An 18,835-nucleotide genomic window follows, 5' to 3' on the forward strand; every position below is an offset into this window, starting at 1 on the left:
GGCGATTGGCAACCCTAACCAGAAGTCTAAGAACAGAATTGAAGCAAAGCATAAGTATTACTATGACATTATTAGGGTTTGTAGAATCTTACGTGCTCAAGTGCCGTGTTCTACTGGAGAAAGTTTTCCTTCCAGACGTTTCGTTCTCAGCTGCGGAGAACATCCTCAGCTGAGAACGAAACGTCTGGAAGGAAAACTTTCTCCAGTAGAACACGGCACTTGAGCCCGAAAGATTCTACAAACCCTAATGATGTTACCAGCCGTGAAAACCTGAAATCTTTGATTAATATGACACGTTAATAATACAAAGTTCCACAGTAGGATCCTAGTGTCACCAAGCTAATAATTTTTTCAAAGTAATTTTGTGAATCATTTAGTTCAGTGCAACTCTATTACATGCGTAGAAAGTAAAGGGGGGAAAGTCTCTTTTTGCTACCTGATGCACATTGCAGCTAGATATAAGTATTTTTATTTATTTTATTTTCTTCATTTCTGTCCACCATTCTTGCTGAGACTTAAAGTGGCTTACAGATTTTTTTAATGCAGTAAAACAGTACAGTACAGATGGACATGCTAATAATTTTGCCTATGATTGCATCTTTAAGATGGAAGGCTCCTCAGCATTGAGTTATTACTCAGAAATCCTCCCGCAGTATCTTCCTTGGGACAGGAAGAGATCCCATCACTGGGGCTGCAAGCATTTTCTTCCAACATAAACAGAAGTATCTGGGGGGAAATGCAAGAATTTCATTAACTGGATTACTGAAATGCTTTCTCAGAACATGGATATACTAAAAGACAGTAAGTAGGGTTATAGATCTGCTTACTGTGTTCTTTCTTCTTCAGAGCCAACTCAGTCACATGGAATCCACACAAGATGATGGGAGTTTTATTACAGTGTTCTGCCATTCTTCTTCGGGAAAAGGTTTGTGAGAAAATTGAAGTTTTCAGCTTACCTGCGCTGTAATACGTATACTGGGTTTATATCCTGTGATCATTTTTTTTTCACTGGCAGAGGAATGGCTCTGAACAGGGGCCAATTTTTGCCAAGTCTCCTCGCCTGTGTGTAGTGTTGCCAGCCTCCAGGTGGGGCCTGGAGATCTCCCAAAATGACAAAGATTAGTTTCCATCGAGCAAATGGCTGCTTTGTAAGGTGGACGTATGACATTATTCCCTACTGAGATCCTTCCTCCCCAAACCCTGCCTTTTCTAGGTTCCACCTCCAAATCACCAGGAGTTACCCAGTCCTGGAGTTGGTGACCCTATATTCTCTCTGAGATTCTTGTGAACCTCCACAGAGCTACTGGTGCACTTTCCAATTTTTTCCATGGCAGTTATTAAAATAGCTGAGGGGGGCGGGTTTTGTCAATGTTCCCTCTAAGCTCCACAGTTTTCTGAGCAGAAATCCTACCACATGAGCAAATAAAGCTAGTAGCATTAAAGTTGTGTGCAAGTCTACATTTGACTGACTAAGAGAGCTGTGTTTCTTGAAAGCTTATGCTACAAAAAAATGTGTTAGTCTTAAAGGTGCTACTGGACTCTTTGCTATTTTTGCAGCAACAGACCAACACAACTAACTCCTCTGAATTTGACTATCACATAAATTAGTTTTTTAGAAGATTACTTCCATAATCTTGTAACAATCTCAGAATCATTTTTAAAATTATATTTAAACCATATTTTAAGACTAATTTAAACATTAAAAGAGAAAACAGAATCAAGTCAAATTTTGCCTATCCCGTTCTGCTATATTTGGTAGACCTGGCCTCTGGACAACAGGCCTACCCACCCTAGTCCACTATATTTTTAGATCTGCCCTGTGCTGAACCTTAGAAAACACAAGCACCAGGGGCAGGGAGGTGGGACTCTTAAAGTCTACTTTGTCTTTGTTTATGTGAAATATGACAATCAGCATTACAGGGTAAGTATAACAGAGTGGAACAATCACTATCAGAACCCTGACTAACCTAACAAACAGAAAGTTGCTTAAATGTTATCAGCCTGACCAAACTACATATTTATTCAGATATTTATATGCCACTTTTCCCTTCAAGGAACCTTACAGATCATACTGAAAATCATAATAGGGGTGTGCAAAAATGGTTTTCTGGCTCCATTATTCCCTAAGGGAACCATTATAGTCAAAGCTTGCATGCACTATAATTTAGAAGCAATTAGGTGGAATCTGAGGCTCGTGGGGGGGTGGTGCTGTTTTTAGATGTAGAGGTAACAAATTTGCAGCATACCTGCTGGCACTTCTCCTAAAAAACCTCCCAAAGGTTTAAAAGACTGGACCAGGGGGTCAAATTCTGTGGGCCTCAGAAGGAGATGCCCACATCCTCCATTGGAAACAATGGGGGTTGTAAGCAAAGAGCAGAAATAGTGGTCAAAAATTTGTGCACCAGCGTCCCCTAACACAAACTAAACTCTGGAAATCTAGGTATTTAAGGTGCTACTGGACTCAAATCTAGGGAAAGCACTCGCTAAAACATTCCTCAACTCCTACTTATGTGTTAATATTTACTTCAGATGTATTTTTTCATGCAAATCAGTTATCTATCCAGGCTTGGGTGGGTTTACATGCAAGCCCAGGTTCTATCCCTTCAAAACTTTGTTTGCTCTCCCACTGGGAATCGTGGTTAGTGGGGTAGGTGGGATGCTGTATTCTCAGATAGTGCAAAATCTAATGAGGTGATGCCTAGACCCTGGGAAATCTGTCACAACGGGTGTTGTCAGTCGTCATGGTGGTGGATAGGGCTGGGCACAAATCAGCTCACAAATTTTAAACTGTTGGTCACAAATTTTAAACTGTTCATGATAGGTGAAGCGATGCTTATGGAAGGGCACCCGGCACAATCATACCACAAGCTTTGGTGCTCTTTGTGGTGGTTCATGAATGGATACCTTTCCAGGCAGACTGCTTCTGCTCAGTTAAACTGTTTACAAAACCCCAAGGGAACCAGGGAGGGGGTGAAATTCTCCAGCCTTGGAAACACCAATAGGAGCCCTCCAAAGCTTAACAGGCTCTGCTGGCTGCCAGTAACAGTTCCCTCTATAACAGGGGTGGCCAACGGTAGCTCTCCAGAAGTTTTTTGCCTACAACTCCCATCAGCCCCAGCCATTGGCCATGCTGGCTGGGGCTGATGGGAGTTGTAGGCAAAAAACATCTGGAGAGCCACCGTTGGCCACCCCTGCTCTATAAGATCAGAAAGCTACATATATATATATATATATATATATATATATATATATATATATATATATATATATATATATATATGCTCAGCTTCACACTTTTTTTGTCTGTTGGCTGTTTGGCAGGGAGCTTGTTAAAAGCTTACTAGCAGAGCACATTCATTTCTTCTATTGTGGGGTCTCCATAAGTCAGCTGTGACTTGACAGACCTTTACACACACATGCACACAATTATTTGTGCATTCCCCCCCCACCACCACAATCAAACCCATTCTTAGCTGTTTGGTCATAGATACTACAAAGGGGGCTGTCATGACTCAGGGAGGTCTTACCAATTGCTGCCACCATTCTGGGTTAAGGATCTTCCTTGATGTTGTGTCCTAGGTTCAAATGGAGAACTGTTACTTTTGAAGGGAACTGTTACTTTTGGAGGGAAGCTGAACAAGCCAAGCTTGTACTCCACACCAGGGTTCCAGAGAAGGCCTAAGCGTGCCCAGTCAGGGAAGGATTGAAACATAAGTAGCCAATCAACATCTAGGCTCATACTGTACCCTGATAGGCCCTTAGGCCTCTGTAAATAGCCAATCCATGTACATAGTTAAGGTCCAATCAGAAGGGGGCAAGAATTGTATAAAGGAGCGGGAGGTTTGAATAGAGCGCAGTCTGTGTTGGTGTTCCTGAAGTAAAGCTCTTACTGCGTCGACCCCAGTACTTTACACTTGAGTAAGCCCAGGGTACCCTCCCAAGCCCTCCCAGGCCTCCCTTAGCTTAGGCCAAATAATGGGCATGAGGACCAGGCAGAGTAAACAACAACAAAGGTGCATAAAACAGTAAAAGGGTGAAGGGAAAATAAACAAATGCCCTAACAAGTCTATCTATACAGTCCCTACTGTAAACCAACACTTACCCCCTTGGATGAAGGCCTTTCCCCTGCTTCCCTTCACCCTTTTACTGTTTTATGCACCTTGTTAATTTATATTGCACTGAAATAAACTTTTTTGTTGTTGTTTACTTTGCCTGGTCCTCACGCCCATTATTTGGCCTAAGCTAAGGGAGGCCTGGAAGGGCTTGGGAGGGTACTCTGGGCCTTCTCAAGGGAGACCCTTAACCCAGAGTAGTCGCAGCAATTGGTAAGACCCCCCTGAGCCATGACATGGACAGAACTCCAAAGGGATCTGTTGAGGCTGGGTGAGTGGGCGTCAACGTGGCAGATGCGGTTCAATGTGGCCAAGTGCAAAGTAATGCACATTGGGGCTAAGAATCCCAGCTACAAATACAAGTTGATGGGGTGTGAACTGGCAGAGACTGATCAAGAGAGAGATCTTGGGGTCATGATAGATAACTCACTGAAAGTGTCAAGACAGTGTGCGTTTGCAATAAAAAAGGCCAATGCCATGCTGGGAATTATTAGGAAGGGAATTGAAAACAAATCAGCCAGTATCATAATGCCCCTGTATAAATCGATGGTGCGGTCTCATTTGGAGTACTGTGTGCAGTTCTGGTCGCCGCACCTCAAAAAGGATATTATAGCTTTAGAGAAGGTGCAGAGAAGGGCAACTAGAATGATTAAAGGGCTGGAGCACTTTCCCTATGAAGAAAGGTTGAAACGCTTGGGACTCTTTAGCTTGGAGAAACGTCGACTGCGGGGTGACATGATAGAGGTTTACAAGATAATGCATGGAATGGAGAAAGTAGAGAAAGAAGTACTTTTCTCCCTTTCTCACAATACAAGAACTCGTGGGCATTCGATGAAATTGCTGAGCAGACAGGTTAAGACGGATAAAAGGAAGTACTTCTTCACCCAAAGGGTGATTAACATGTGGAATTCACTGCCACAGGAGGTGGTGGCGGCCACAAGTATAGCCACCTTCAAGAGGGGTTTAGATAAAAATATGGAGCACAGGTCCATCAGTGGCTATTAGCCACAGTGTATGGAGCACAGGTCCACCAGTGGCTATTAGCCACAGTGTATGTGTGTATATAACATTTTTTGCCACTGTGTGACACAGAGTGTTGGACTTGATGGGCCGTTGGCCTGATCCAACATGGCTTCTCTTATGTTCTTATGTTCTTATGTTCTTATGGTGGCTTCAGCGGTGGGATGGACTAGTTTTGGACCCTGGTGAGGCAGGGTGTCATTTGGCATTGACAGAATTTTTTTGCTGCTGGCTTAAGGAAGCCACATTTTCTGAAGATGCTGGCAAGACCAGGTAAGGTCTGGTAAAGGTGGTGGAAGGGTGTTTTGTTTATTTCTAACTCTCTGGTCAACTGGAGAGTGAGGCTAGATAGTGTATGCTCCTCCGGTCTGGGAAAGAGAAGCCAGAGGACATGCCTGTCCCTAGAAAAAAGATCCAAACAGGGGCTGTTGGTCTGATGTCTGAGGAGAAAACCCCAGAAAGAGAGATGGCAGTCCCGAGTGAAGAGGCCTTGCGGCTTCAACTGCAGCTTAAGCAGGCAGACGTTGAGAGAGCTGGACTCGAGGTAGTGTTACAGAGAGAAAGGATGCTGAAAGAGGAGAATGAGAACTCAGCCAAGATAGAATAAGAGAAAGAAAGGATGCTGAGAGAGGAGAAGGAAAATGCAGGCAGGATACTGAGAGAGGAGAAGGAAAGTGCAGCCAGGATGGAGCTGGAAAGAGAGAAAATGAGGCTGGCTCATGAGCTTGAACTGGCAAAAATTGAAAAGGGGACTAGTAGCACTCCTATTCAGTGCACACAACTCATAGCCAGGACTAGTGTTGCTGTTTTTTTCTTTAAAATATAGACATTTAATAGCCACAAAATACGTCTGAGAGCTAGAGGAATTAGTTATGTACTGGCAACAAAGAATGTGTGTACACACCAGGTGGTTTCCTCTTGTTTTTGGCATTAGCTATGAGGCCATGTATTGCAGGGAGCTGTTGAAACAATAACAACAACAATAAATCTAGGTGTGTTTAAAATTCCAACATGTATTCCCTTTGGAATCTGCCTTGTATGTAATTCTGATGTATACTGCAATATATGTTACTAGTTACTACATGTAAAGAACATGTTTTTACAACAGGGTATACTTCAAGGTTGCAACCAGATGTGTGCAGGATATCTATTTCAGCAAGACAAGCAATATGATATAACCTATGACACTGGAGATAAAGCAATACAGTGCGGCCGCCATGTGGACATATTCAAATTCTGGTTGATGTGGAAAGCCAAGGTAAAAAAATGATACATCTAATGCTGGATAAAGTTAAACTGTTGGTTGAAAAATCCACAACATTAGGCCATATACAGATTAGGGGCATTTTCTACAGATGTGAGGGATCCCAAGGTTTATAGAAAAATCCAATAAGTTAAAGAGATGGTGTTTCCTCAAAAGCAAGAATACCAAATGAATCTCATGAAAGTTCATGAGGTCACAAGTCAGCATTATGGAGTTGCCTAGCAACATCCTAGGGCACGTCTCACCTGACTGCACCTTGGAAGAAAGAAGCTGATAAAGTGGTGACAGAGAATGGAAGGAATGAAAAATGTGGGGGACTGGCAAAGAGAAAATCTGTTAAGAATGAAGTGGAAAATGGGGGAAGGTGAGAGAAGGAGAGAGAAGGGGTGGGGGTGCTGTTAAGAGAGTGAGAGCAGTGTGGAAAGTAAAAGTTCTGTCCCATCTTATAAAATCTGAAGTGAACTTCTCGGAAACATTCATATCACGTTATTTTGAAATGTTCTCCAGGAAATTATTGTAGGCTGGATTCTACAACCCTCCGTAGTTTTATTGTGGTAGCTTTCCTCCTCCAGAGCAGAGCTCTGTCAGAGGTAACATTGGAATTTCTGTGAATGAAGCTCACAGTGGTTTTTTGTCTCTTCTAATAATCAGGTGTACAGGGGTCCTATTTGGATCAAGGGCATTGTGTATGAGGGAGGGAGGTATAAGCCTTTGCTTTTCTAATTTGAAACTGCCTGACAGAGCTGCTATTTCTCTTGCTTGGAAACATACAGGCACCAATATAGTAACAGCTCCTCAGTATTGTTTCAGATTGGGAAAGCTTGCATGCCCTCCTTTCACCATGGTTCCAATCCAAATTGGGGCTGCCTATGCCTGACTTTGGGGGTGGGGGGAGGAGATGGAAACTGTTCACAAAACTCCCAGCATCCTGTCTGATCCAGCCCATAGCAGAAAAGAATCGTTGGACCCACCAATTTATTTTCTTAAGAGAGTTTTTGGAGATATTAAGCAAAATCAAATTAATTTCACTGAGATTTGTTTTGCAGAAGATGGATTCCCCGAATACTTTGCATGCAATTGCTAACACTATGTTGTTTTAACAAATGGTTCTCTTCATTCAAGTAAATTTGTTTGTAAGGTCAGTGTAAGGTGTGTGTGTGTGTTTAAAATATTTTAATACAATGAAAAAGATGAAAAATGAGCTCAAAATCTGATTCAATCTGTACACTTAAATTATGGATTCAGTACTGTATTTTCCAAAGACACTAAAAATGAAGGTGAATCGATCCAAAGTTTCACAAAAATATGGATGTAATCTTCAGATCTATCTAAAAATAACTACTAATATATGTAATTGAATGCCAACTCAGCTTTTTCATCTACTGAAGCTCACCAGGTGCGTATAAAAGAAGAGCACTGAGATTAATTTTTTTCTGTTCGAAATAGGGTACAGTAGGATTTGAAAGTCAGATCAACAAATGTCTTGAATTATCGGAATACCTCTACAATAAAATTAAAAATAGAGAGGAGTTTGAGATGGTTTTTGAAGGAGAGGTAAGTCATGAACCACATAGCTCTTTCAATCACAAGTGGCATTTGGGGAATAAAAATCAAATGTGCCATCCAGTGCCAAATTACGCTTTTTAAAATCCCATTGATTTCAGTGGGAGTTGACTGCATTATGAGCTTAACACTCCTGTCAAAATCAATGGAACATAAACATGCTTTGGTTGTTTCATGCCCTACTTTTTATAATCTCTATCAAAGAGAGGCTTGAAACATCTATTTCACATTTATTGAATCAATGCTCATCTAATTTTTTTCTGGGAGGAGTACAACCTTGCAGCAAAATTTCAACGCACAGAATTTGCACTGAAAGCCTACTCTACTTAGGTATGGGTTCTATATGTAGATATACCCAGGATCCAGAGAATCATGAAACATGTCCCAGGAGCCCAAGGATGCTTTAGCATGTCGTGCCTCATGTCAAAATGTGAGAGTCAATTTGCAATGTTGATGGGAATTTAAGTGCAAAATTCCACTGGGCTAGCGCCTTGATTGAGCCATAGTCAAGTCCTTGGCTCCTGACTGCAAGTTTGGTTCCTCCCTCTTTTCTGTAATTTTGTGTTCCTTTCACCTTGAGAGATATTATAATGGGCAACAGCTTTAGGATGATCAGTTAGGCATCCCTATGAACATAAGGCTCACACTGATAGGCAGACCTAAAGTAATGAAAGCTGAGGTCCAAACTATACATTATGTGTGACATGAGATTGCTACAGGGACTTGTAGCAGGACACCAGCTGTGAATTCTCCACTGGAACTCAATTCTGAAGTGCCACAGGAACCAATACAAATAAAGAGTTGCGGTGTAGAGGTAAGAGGGGCTTCAGCCCCCACATTTTCCCAATCAAAAATCGTTGTGCACTGAATTTTTGCATGTGCAGCCCCCTCCTGTGGAGGATACTAACAATCCAAACTGTGGAAATAATAACAAAATATACTCACAATGTTAAACTGTTGAAAAACCACTTCCTATGTTCTTACAAATACGGAAGTTCAACAAACATAAAAAATACAATTTTCAATATCATAAAGGTGCATGGTACATCTCTTAATACTAAAGTGTATAATAAACCAAGTATATTATACCATTCAAAGATTTTTTTAAAGTACATCATTGAAAGACTTCCTGAAGTTCCAAAAATTCCAAATGTCTCAAGCAAATCAGTTAAAGTGCTAGTGCTGGTCTTGTTGTGCTAGAGAATATTACACTGCTTGTAGAATTCTTCCTTAGTCATTTCCAAAGGCAACTTACAGCTTTATTGATTTTCAAAAGATAAGCTCTTTATAGTCCCAATGCAGGTCTTGAATGCATTTTCTTCTGTGTTATAGAAGTTACTATTTTTATTAAAGCTACTGCTAATTTTGACAGTTACTCAACATAAACACTGGGTGACTGGATCCTAAAGTTCTATGGTCACTTAATTCCAATAATAATGGGATAATCATAAACAAAGTTGTACTCTTCTAAGATGATTCCCTTCAGTGGACTTAAAGGGGTTTAACTCCATATGGAATCACACTGCAAGTTCTGCCTTTTAACATGAAAGAGTGCTTTTTGTTGGCTGAGGTTTCCATGGAACCAAAGTATTAAGAATCCCTTTAGAAGTAAGTGGATTAAAATGGACTGCTTGTTATTTATATGTATTGCAGACTATTGTAAAAGGGATATGAAAAGACAATCCAAGATGGCAGCTGTATACTGACTTGAAACCACAGTAAGACTGGTAATCACTGTTAATTACCACACAAAACAATCACTAGCTCTATAGGCAGGAAGTGGCTAGAAGCAGGATTCTCTCTAGTTTGAGGAGTATGTGTGTGAGCCATTTTATTTCCCTGTAATATTATTTGAATAAATTAAAACTTATTTGTTTTATTGCAGCCTGAACATACAAATGTATGTTTCTGGTACATTCCACCAAGCCTCAGGGGTATGCCAGACTGTCATGAGAGGAGAGAAAAGTTACATAGGGTATGCAGTTTCCTTATATTTTTAATATTGAGCTATTTCATTGTTTTTTAGTAAATGGTTCACATTTCCATATATATATATACATATACACACACAAATTTTCCAAATTCAAATTTATTGCTGTCTGGTGGATTTGTATGGTTCGGATTTGGTTTGTTTTATTGTACAACTGTTCATATTATAGACACTGGCATTAGTTTTACTTGAATTATACTACGCTGCATCACAGCTGTAACCCCACAAAACTCCAAGTACTTCAAAATTTGTGAAAAGAGACCTTTACCAAGAAAAATAATTAGTTACATAATGTACATACAAGATAAAGGGGCAGGTATTAAAGAAATTGGTGTCATAAAAGGTTGGGGGTATTCAATATGCTTCCGGGGATACCTGTGAGGTCCTGCACAGAGCTGCTTAAGTCTAAACCTGTTAAATCCAGTTGAGTAACTCTGCATAGAAGTTACCTAAAATTCATTCTGGATTAACTGTTTTATGGACCAGGCTGTGTTTGAGGTTGAGTAAGCTTTTGTTTCTTAATGTTATGCTATGGCAGCTCTTTCATAGGCATGCCAAAATTGCCCACCATTTGTTGCCCCCTCTGGTGGTAGATGGGGGAATGCAATTAAAAGACAGCCAATTGTCAGTTATTTAATTTGTTAATATATTTTTACTGCTGCAAAGTAAGTAAAAATTTTCAGCCTCCAGCACCAAAGTATCTTGAACTGTCACCATTTTGCCTTTATTCTGCCGGTTGCTGTGCCTTTTTGAATACTTTTGTTACAATGTGTGTTTGACTGTTAATGAGAATCCTAATTTAGAGATGGAATATATATTTTTAAAATAAATATATAGAATCAAATATACCATCATTGTAGTTCATATTGATTGCTCTCGTTTTTTCACCCCTCTTATCTCCAAAATGGCAAAAATTTTCACGTAAGTATTTGCCTAGAAACATAATTAAAGGGGGACAATAGTATGTGATGGTTTAACGGAAACTTTGAAACAGTTTCTATTATTAGTAGTATTGTTTTTAAATATCCACTGGAAAAGTACTGGTTGCGTCTACCAACTGTTTCAGTTTACAGTGTCTTGGGTTTTTTCTTTTCTTTTGAATGCTCTCTGAAGCACAAAACCTGCTGCCTTTCTGTCATCATTTATTCACTTTTCGAAACTGGGAAATATTTTCTGAACTTATTCCCTCCTCCTCTGTTTCATCCAAAAGGTGGCACCAAAAATCAAGGCCCTAATGATGGAATCCGGTACCACAATGGTTGGATATCAGCCTCAGGGAGATAAAGTCAATTTCTTCCGAATGGTTGTTTCAAATCCAGCAGCTACCAAGTCTGATATTGACTTCCTCATTGAGGAGATTGAAAGATTGGGGCAAGATCTGTAAACCACTTGGACGACCAGTTTTACTTCTCTAAAGCACTGTTTTCCAGTACTGGCTTTCTTTCTTTCTTTCCTTTTTTAAAACCAGTTCTGTAGAATGCATTTTAAGGTAAACCCTTTCTAAATGTTCCATTCTTCTAAGACATTCTCTTTAAAAACTACCACCACCACCTGTGTAAGATTACTGAAACATGAGTATTAGTAGCATATTTTACTGAAGGAAAACATATTGGGTTGGATTGTACATAGCACTGGTGGAAGTGGATCTTCCCTACCTTTCCTTTCCACCAGCAGTCTCCTGTGAGCCTTGAAAAGCAATGCTGAGGGTCAAGGAACCATGATACAACATGGGTGGTTCTATTGAAGAGTGGAGAATGAGAGAAATCACCTCAGAGTCTCTTGCGCCATGCAGGGCTGGATCTGAGGGGGGGCAGGGGGGATGCTTGCCCCGGGCGCCAATGGAGGGGGGGTGCCAAATTGGGTATGGGGTCCATTGTATTCTATGGGACCATAAGACAGAATGGCCCATAAGGGGGCGTTGTTTTTTCATTTTGCTCCCCCCTCTCAAAAAACATGTAGATCTGGTCCTGGCGCCACCTGCAGAAAAGGCAGGAGGAGCTGTTCCACCTGCTTTCTTCTCTGCACTGTAGCCAGCCTGCCACATTTAGGCTCCTAGATACCCCAGTCTCCCTCATTTCCTTTGTGGGGGGGGGGGGGGACACAGGTGGCTGCCGGGGGAAGGGGAAGTCAAGAAACAATCTGCTGGATTCTGTCACAGGATCCAACTCAATGTCTTGAAATGTATTGTTGACTCTTATTTAAGCCTGGTAATTCTAGATAGCAGAAAGCTAATTATATTAAGATAGCCAAATAAGAACTCTGCACAATATTTATGTACAGAATATATATATATATATAATATATAAATTATATATATATAAATAAAATAGTGATAAACTTAAGAGTAAGCCACAGCATGTTTTTCAAAGTGTGAGTCTTTCCAGTCAAGGACTTCTCTTGGAAAGCCTGTTTCACTTCAGCACGGTTCATACCGGAGATTGCTTGACAGATTGTATCCTAGTACTCCATTACATTGGGAGTTTATCCCATTATCAGAGCTTTTTTGTAGCAGGAACTCCTTTGCATATTAGGCCACATACCCCTGATATAGCCAATCCTCCTGGAGCTTAAAGTAAGCCTTATACTAAGAGCTCTGTAAGTTCTTGGAGGATTGGATACATCAGGGGTGTGTGGCCTAATATGCAAATGAGTTCCTGCTACAAAAAAAAGCCCTGAATGGGGTATATTTATGAGTAGTATAGGATATAACCCACATTCCAGTGGTCAGTTGAGTTTAGTTGGCACACTCAGCCCACTTTTAAGCTCCACTGATATTGTTAAGATAGTTAAGAGCATTTAACTTTCGAAGGGCTGTGCCCCTATGTATGTGGATTGTACCCTATTTATGATCAGGATGTACAGAAACTAATGGTTTCCAACAAAAGTAGATCACATGATAACATGCTAACTTGTGGTAACTCAATTCAAGTTAGATAGGGATATGTTTTTAAAAGTGTAGGTTCTTAGGAACTTCAGAAAATGTTTAACCTTATTTAAACCATTAGTGTTGGTGCTTCTCTAGCATACAAAAGAATAAGGAAACAAAACCTAAGGAGAACCACCCAGTAGATACATGTATGTCCCTTTTAGTTGCCATATCAGGGGACAGTAGTAGCCAAGTTGTCGTATTGCTGTATTTTTTAGAATTTGATTTTGTGTAGATTGTGTACATTATTGTTAAATGGGAGGGAGGGGAGGAATTAAATGTAATAGTTTTACAGCAAGGTAATTGTTCAGTTCTAGGTATATGAACTGTTTTGCTTCTTTATATGCAGAGATTTACCATGCTAAAGAGTTGTCTTGTATTTTCTTCCATTTGTAATGTATCCTATTTATATAATTATCGAGATTCTAAATAATGTTTATTGGTATATTAGTGTATTTGTGAGCCAAAGAGATGATTAAAACAAATTAGGTGACACATTTATATAATAGTGCCCTTAACACAATAAGAACATATAATTTTACGGAATCCAAGGAATCTTAATTCTGTATATAGATTTTAGCCTAATGAAATTCTTTCAATTTGATAGAAATAACACCTTGACTAATTGTTACGTAGTCTGGCTTTTATGCTCGGTGTTCCTAATGCTTTTTAAAAGGTAAATCGTGGATACTTAAGGCCTTTGGCTTCTTACAGTAGTTTAGGGCCAATCTCTACAATTAGGTTAGATAAATGCTGTGGCAACATTACATAAAGGTCACTAACAACCCTGTGAGAGTGCCATGAGTTCTTACAAAAGTTGAAAGGGTAATGCACTATGTCGTTTTCAGTTGACAAGAGATCAAAAGAAATAGCTTGCCACATGATGTTTTGAGTATGAGCGTATTGCCACAACAATTTGAAATTATATAAATGCCCCAAATTAAGCACAGCTTTTACTAGCTAAGAGGCCTGAACTACAAAAATCCTTGCTAAACCACACTCTTAGGCAAGCAGAGTAGCTGAATCAGTCGTTGTCTCTTGATTGAATTTCTTGGGGTCAAGCAACATCTGCTGACTGAAAGCCTTCCCAAATATGCTGCTATGGCTATTAGCTTCAGTTGATGCATAATACATTTTAAAAGCTGCAGCCTTATATAAAGCTATCACATGCACAGGCTCTAGGAATGAATTTGATTGTAACCAATAGGAAGTTGTACATATGGGCGTTATGTCCTGGGTAACAAAACAAAGGATGCAATCTAAAGAACACTTCCCTTGGAGTAAGCCCCATTGAATAAATGGGCCTTAATTCTGAACAGACTTTCTTAGGATTGCTCCCAAAGTTTTGTTGATCAACATTAGCAATATTTTGATGAATGTTTTAAATATGTGTGGTTTGTATGTTTTTGTTTTTTTGTTCCAGGAATTATCTGAGTGTGGAATGAATGTCATTGAAAAGTCCACACTACATCTGAGTGTCCTTTGATATTGCCTCCAACTATCTTCTCTGCTTAGTGGCCTCTCATCCACTCGTGAATCTCTTTCCCTTGTTAAGGGATCAGCACTTCTGCATCATGTCGTGTCTAGACAAGTCTTTAAATGTGTTCCCTATCCTTATGGTATTTTGATATCATATAGATGGAACAATTCAGAAGCCAATCAGAATAGTCTAACAGCTGCTATCTCTAATTAATTTCCAAATATAGATTTTATTCTAAAATCTAAGTTCACATCCATATTTTATTAAGCAGAAGACTCCTTCCCCCCCCCCCCTCTTGGTTAGGAATTTTTCCCATCAGTTGCTGTTCTCCCCCAGACTCCCAACCTCGTCTCTCTCTAATGTTTCAAAGCAGTGAAATAAAATGTGAAGCTTTCTCCTATTTTGTGACAGCCCCCTCCCTTCTAGGCTTTTGACATCATACTGGAACTGAGCTCAGTTACTTAGCCTGAGTGATTACTTAGTGATCAATAAACCACTTGCACGCCTGCTTCTGTGCAATAGACCTTCTGCTAAATCTGTTTCAAAATAGTGAATTTCCTTTTGATGTAGCTCATATGCAGGATGGTAACTAGCTGTGTCATGCTTCTTCAGTGTCAGACTACAATCTCCCATAAATGCGTTGCTTGCTTGATTTACAGTAGCCTGATCTTCAGCCACTGGAATTAGAGGGGACAATCCAAATGCTAATGGGCCCTTCTCCTTTCTCCTTCTCTTTTCTTTGGTGTTTAGTACTTTTGCTGTAAGCTTCAGTGGGACAAGTCTGAATCCTGCCACAGGTACTGTCAGCAATAGCTCCAGTGATGGTTTCCAGTTCTAATATCATACAAATGTGAATAAAATGCCTCCTTAACTTTTAAAATTCTTCTTCTTCTCGCCAATGTTCCACAGTGAAGTTTTAAAAAGCAGCTTTGGCTGCAATCAGGTGAGCTGTTTGATCGGAGTTATTTGACACTGGGGAAAAGTCCGGTCTTTACAGATGACAGAGCTTTCACCCCCACATTCCCAGATATCTGAACTCCCCTGTTGTGAACTCAAGGCGGTTGGGAAGTATGAACCTTCCATTCCGTTTTTGCCCAAGGAAACTTGGGTAAAACTGAAAACATTTAAAAATGTTAGCAATGTGCACATAAGCAGATCTTCACCCCATGGTTTTGAACCACTGCTTGTGCATCTCTGCATCCAAACACTCTGTCAGGATTGGGAGCCATCCGAGCAACAAAACCCCTCCTGTTTCTTGGAGTTGGAGAGCCATGGAAATAGTCCCTAGTTAGGCTCCCATATTGGCAGGGATCTGGGGAGGCTGGCATCCCTTATTCAAGGAAACTTGGGTAAAACTGAAAACATTTAAAAATCCAGGCAGCCTTGTGTCTGAGTAAACTTGGACTGAATATCTGCCCTTAAAGTGTGTGCAGGGCTTTCTGAGCATGGACCTTGGCTTAAGTGGAGGATGGATGTTAGCTAAACTACAGAGATCAATACCCCTAGAGAAAATTAATGCTTTGGAACGTGGGCTCTCTGGCATTGTACCCCACTGAGGTCCTTGTCCTCCCCAGGCTTGATCCCAAAATCTCTAGGGGCGTTTTCGCACTCACCTTAATCAGCAGCGACCCCCCTATTCACCGCGCAGGATCTGCGCGGATTTCGCACTAATTGCTGCGGAGCACCCGGAAGAGCCGGAAAGTCCCGCGGCTTTTGCGGCGCAAACGGAAACCGCCAAAAACCAGTTTCCATTTGCGCCGCAAAAGCCGCGGGACTTTCCGGCTCTTCCGGGTGCTCCGTGGCAATTAGTGCGAAATCCGCGCAGATCCTGCGCGGTGAAGAGGGGGGTCGCTGCTGATTAAGGTGAGTGCGAAAACGCCCTAGGAGTTTCCCTGCCTGGAGCTGGTAGCCGTACTCCCCCTCCCACTTCCCCCCATGCATACTGTTTTAGCAGGAAAAGGGTTGCTGTTTGAGAGCATCCCATGATTTATTGAGTAAATGTACTTAAATCAGTCGGGCTATTCTCATGTAAATCTGCATGATGCTTACACTCACTTCCCTATGTATTCCAATGAAGAAAGGCAATGTGAAGGAGGCTGAGAGGGGCAGTAGTACTTGGCAGAGGGATTATGGAACTGTCAAAAAGAAGCCAGAGCTTTAGATACACCCTTATGTGCATGTGTGAAAGACAAAAAAAAGATGCCCGGCCACCCACTCCATGGCTACTGTGCAACAGTAATCTGAATGGTCAACCATGGAGTAAGCACACCATGAGATGGGTTAAGGGTGGCATGTTTGGACAAACCTCTCTAGAACAAATAACACCGGATAAAATAGAAACACAGCCAGACTGTGTCAAGCCTGTCGTGTGACCGCAGCCTAAGACAAGGGCTTTGAATCAATGCTGAAGGACAATCTCTGGGATTGTCTATATGAAGGGAAGGTGGCATGTACGGCCTGATCTGTGAATATGAGTCAGGTAAGAGTTATTATTCTTCAGTTCACATGAATACAGCCCTTCAGATGTCCTATGTGTCCAAGGGTGTTCCTCTCTAAGATTTTGTCCTGTAGGTAAGCACAGCATGTTTCTTATGGTGTTGTTGTTATCCACAATCAGCTTCAGAGGCTTGCTTTCTCTCCATTTGTTCTCTGCTCTTCCTCTAAGGATCTCAGGATGGCATTTAGGGCTCTCCTTCACCCTATGTTATCCCTAAAACAGTCTTTTGAGGAAGGTAGGCTGACAGAGGGACCAACCCAAGGTCACTCACAATGCAATCATATGCAGAATTACTCTGGTCTAAGCCCATTGATTTTGACTTTGCATAAGGTTGCAATGTCAGTGAACTTCCATAAACATGATGTCATTTCAGAAATAAGACAGACATTGTCATTCATTACTTTTGAGCCTGTCATATAGGATGAGATCATGCAAGTGAAGGGGATCCAGGTTATCAATTTGTAAAGGACCTAGAGAACTGGTACCTCAGCTCAGGACATAACTCTCAGGACTGGGCCTTCAATTTAACTCAAGAACACCATTTTCCCATCCTTCTCAACATGCTAGAAACTGATATTTTTGCAAGATGCTGGGTACCATGAGGTGAGGGCTATCATGTGCAGGCTGTGCTTGTGACTGCCATGGGACAGTGTGGTTGGGTGAGAAGAACCAGAATTGTATGTTACGTTGAGCAACAATCTATTCTATAAATGGGAGGAGTGAATTCAATAACTCTGTGACAAAGAGATGTTGTGGCAACTTGAAAACTGTAGCTTTTCTTCTGATTTGTTCCTTCAGTAATTCTGGAGAGGACAAAATAAATTAGACAAGCAAACAAAGGTTAAGTTCTCATTTCAGCATTTAAGAAATCTCTTTTTAGGAAAATAAGCCTGAGTTTTATCATTAATGGTGGAGAGTCAGGGGCTTTAAGAATAGCCCAGAATGATTCAAGTTATTAGCCTTTTCCATGGCACAACATGTTTTTTGAACGACGATAAATACGATGAGGTTTTTAAAACTGAATCTCTGTTTTGTGGCTAAATGAACTGTTGAAATTATAAAGATGATATGCAATGCAGTTTTAATTTTTCAATAAAAGAGAATCTTAAAATGGGTTTCTTTGTTTCCTCTCATTTTGCTTTTTGCTTGTCACTTGTAGAAATGAAATCAGTCTTTCTTGCTTAAGCTTTGAACTGTACTCACAGGAACTTTTACTTAGAAAACAGTTAAGCCCCACTGAAATCAATAGGATTTACTGTTATTTATTTTTAAATATTCATATACTGCCTCTTTCGGACACAGTTTGTATACAATCAATCAGTTACATAAAATCAGTAAGAATAAAATAATAATATCCAGCACTAATAAAGCAATAAAATAAACAGGATAAAACCAAATTCCATTTCAGAATAGTAAAAAAAAGATTGCAAATGAAACCCAGGAGCAAGAATTAAATAGTTTAAATGTTATACATAAAGCAGAAAAGTCTTTGCCTGGCACTGAGAACATTTCAAGGAAAGGCACTTGGTTCATGAAAGGGGGAAGGGCATTCCCAAACCTGAGAGAGCCACCACTGAAAAGACCCTATTCTCTCATCTTCACTCATCTCATCTCTGAAAGCAGAGGGACATAAGAGAGGGCCAGTGGTGGTGGACAAAATGCCTGGTCAGGACTTAGTCATTTAAGCATTCTGGTCTCAAACTGTGAGGTGAGGCAGGTGGCAATCAGAGACAGGGCTTTTTCAGTGGTGGCATCTTGCCTTTGGAATTCCCTCCCCCTTGCCTTTACTTTAGGAACCCTGTTAAAATATCTCTTTACCCAAGCTTTTAATAATGGGGTTCCATCTTTTTCAGCTGTTTTATGGCATGCTCCTAGCCAGAAGACTGTTTTTATTTTGCAGTATTTTCAAGTGCCCTGATCTCCTCAGGCAGGCTGTTCCACAAGGTGGGAACTGTCACAGAGAGTGCACATATATGGGCAGTT

General features: G+C 40.7%; 1 protein-coding gene across 1 annotated transcript in view; it reads left to right on the plus strand.

Annotated features, from left to right (window-relative positions):
• The window catches only part of GAD1 (glutamate decarboxylase 1), a 79,358-nt gene extending 67,984 nt beyond the window's left edge, over positions 1 to 11,374 (plus strand). Inside the window, exons 13-17 of the mRNA XM_060257285.1 lie at positions 847 to 925; positions 6,241 to 6,390; positions 7,843 to 7,950; positions 9,845 to 9,934; positions 11,160 to 11,374. Coding sequence (XP_060113268.1) covers positions 847 to 925; positions 6,241 to 6,390; positions 7,843 to 7,950; positions 9,845 to 9,934; positions 11,160 to 11,333 — 601 coding nt within the window. The 3' untranslated portion in view covers positions 11,334 to 11,374. The remainder of the gene's footprint in view (positions 1 to 846; positions 926 to 6,240; positions 6,391 to 7,842; positions 7,951 to 9,844; positions 9,935 to 11,159) is intronic.
• Positions 11,375 to 18,835: the final 7,461 nt, after the last annotated feature.

The sequence above is a fragment of the Heteronotia binoei genome, chromosome 16 (genome assembly GCF_032191835.1).
Source record: "Heteronotia binoei isolate CCM8104 ecotype False Entrance Well chromosome 16, APGP_CSIRO_Hbin_v1, whole genome shotgun sequence".
NCBI lineage: Eukaryota > Metazoa > Chordata > Lepidosauria > Squamata > Gekkonidae > Heteronotia > Heteronotia binoei.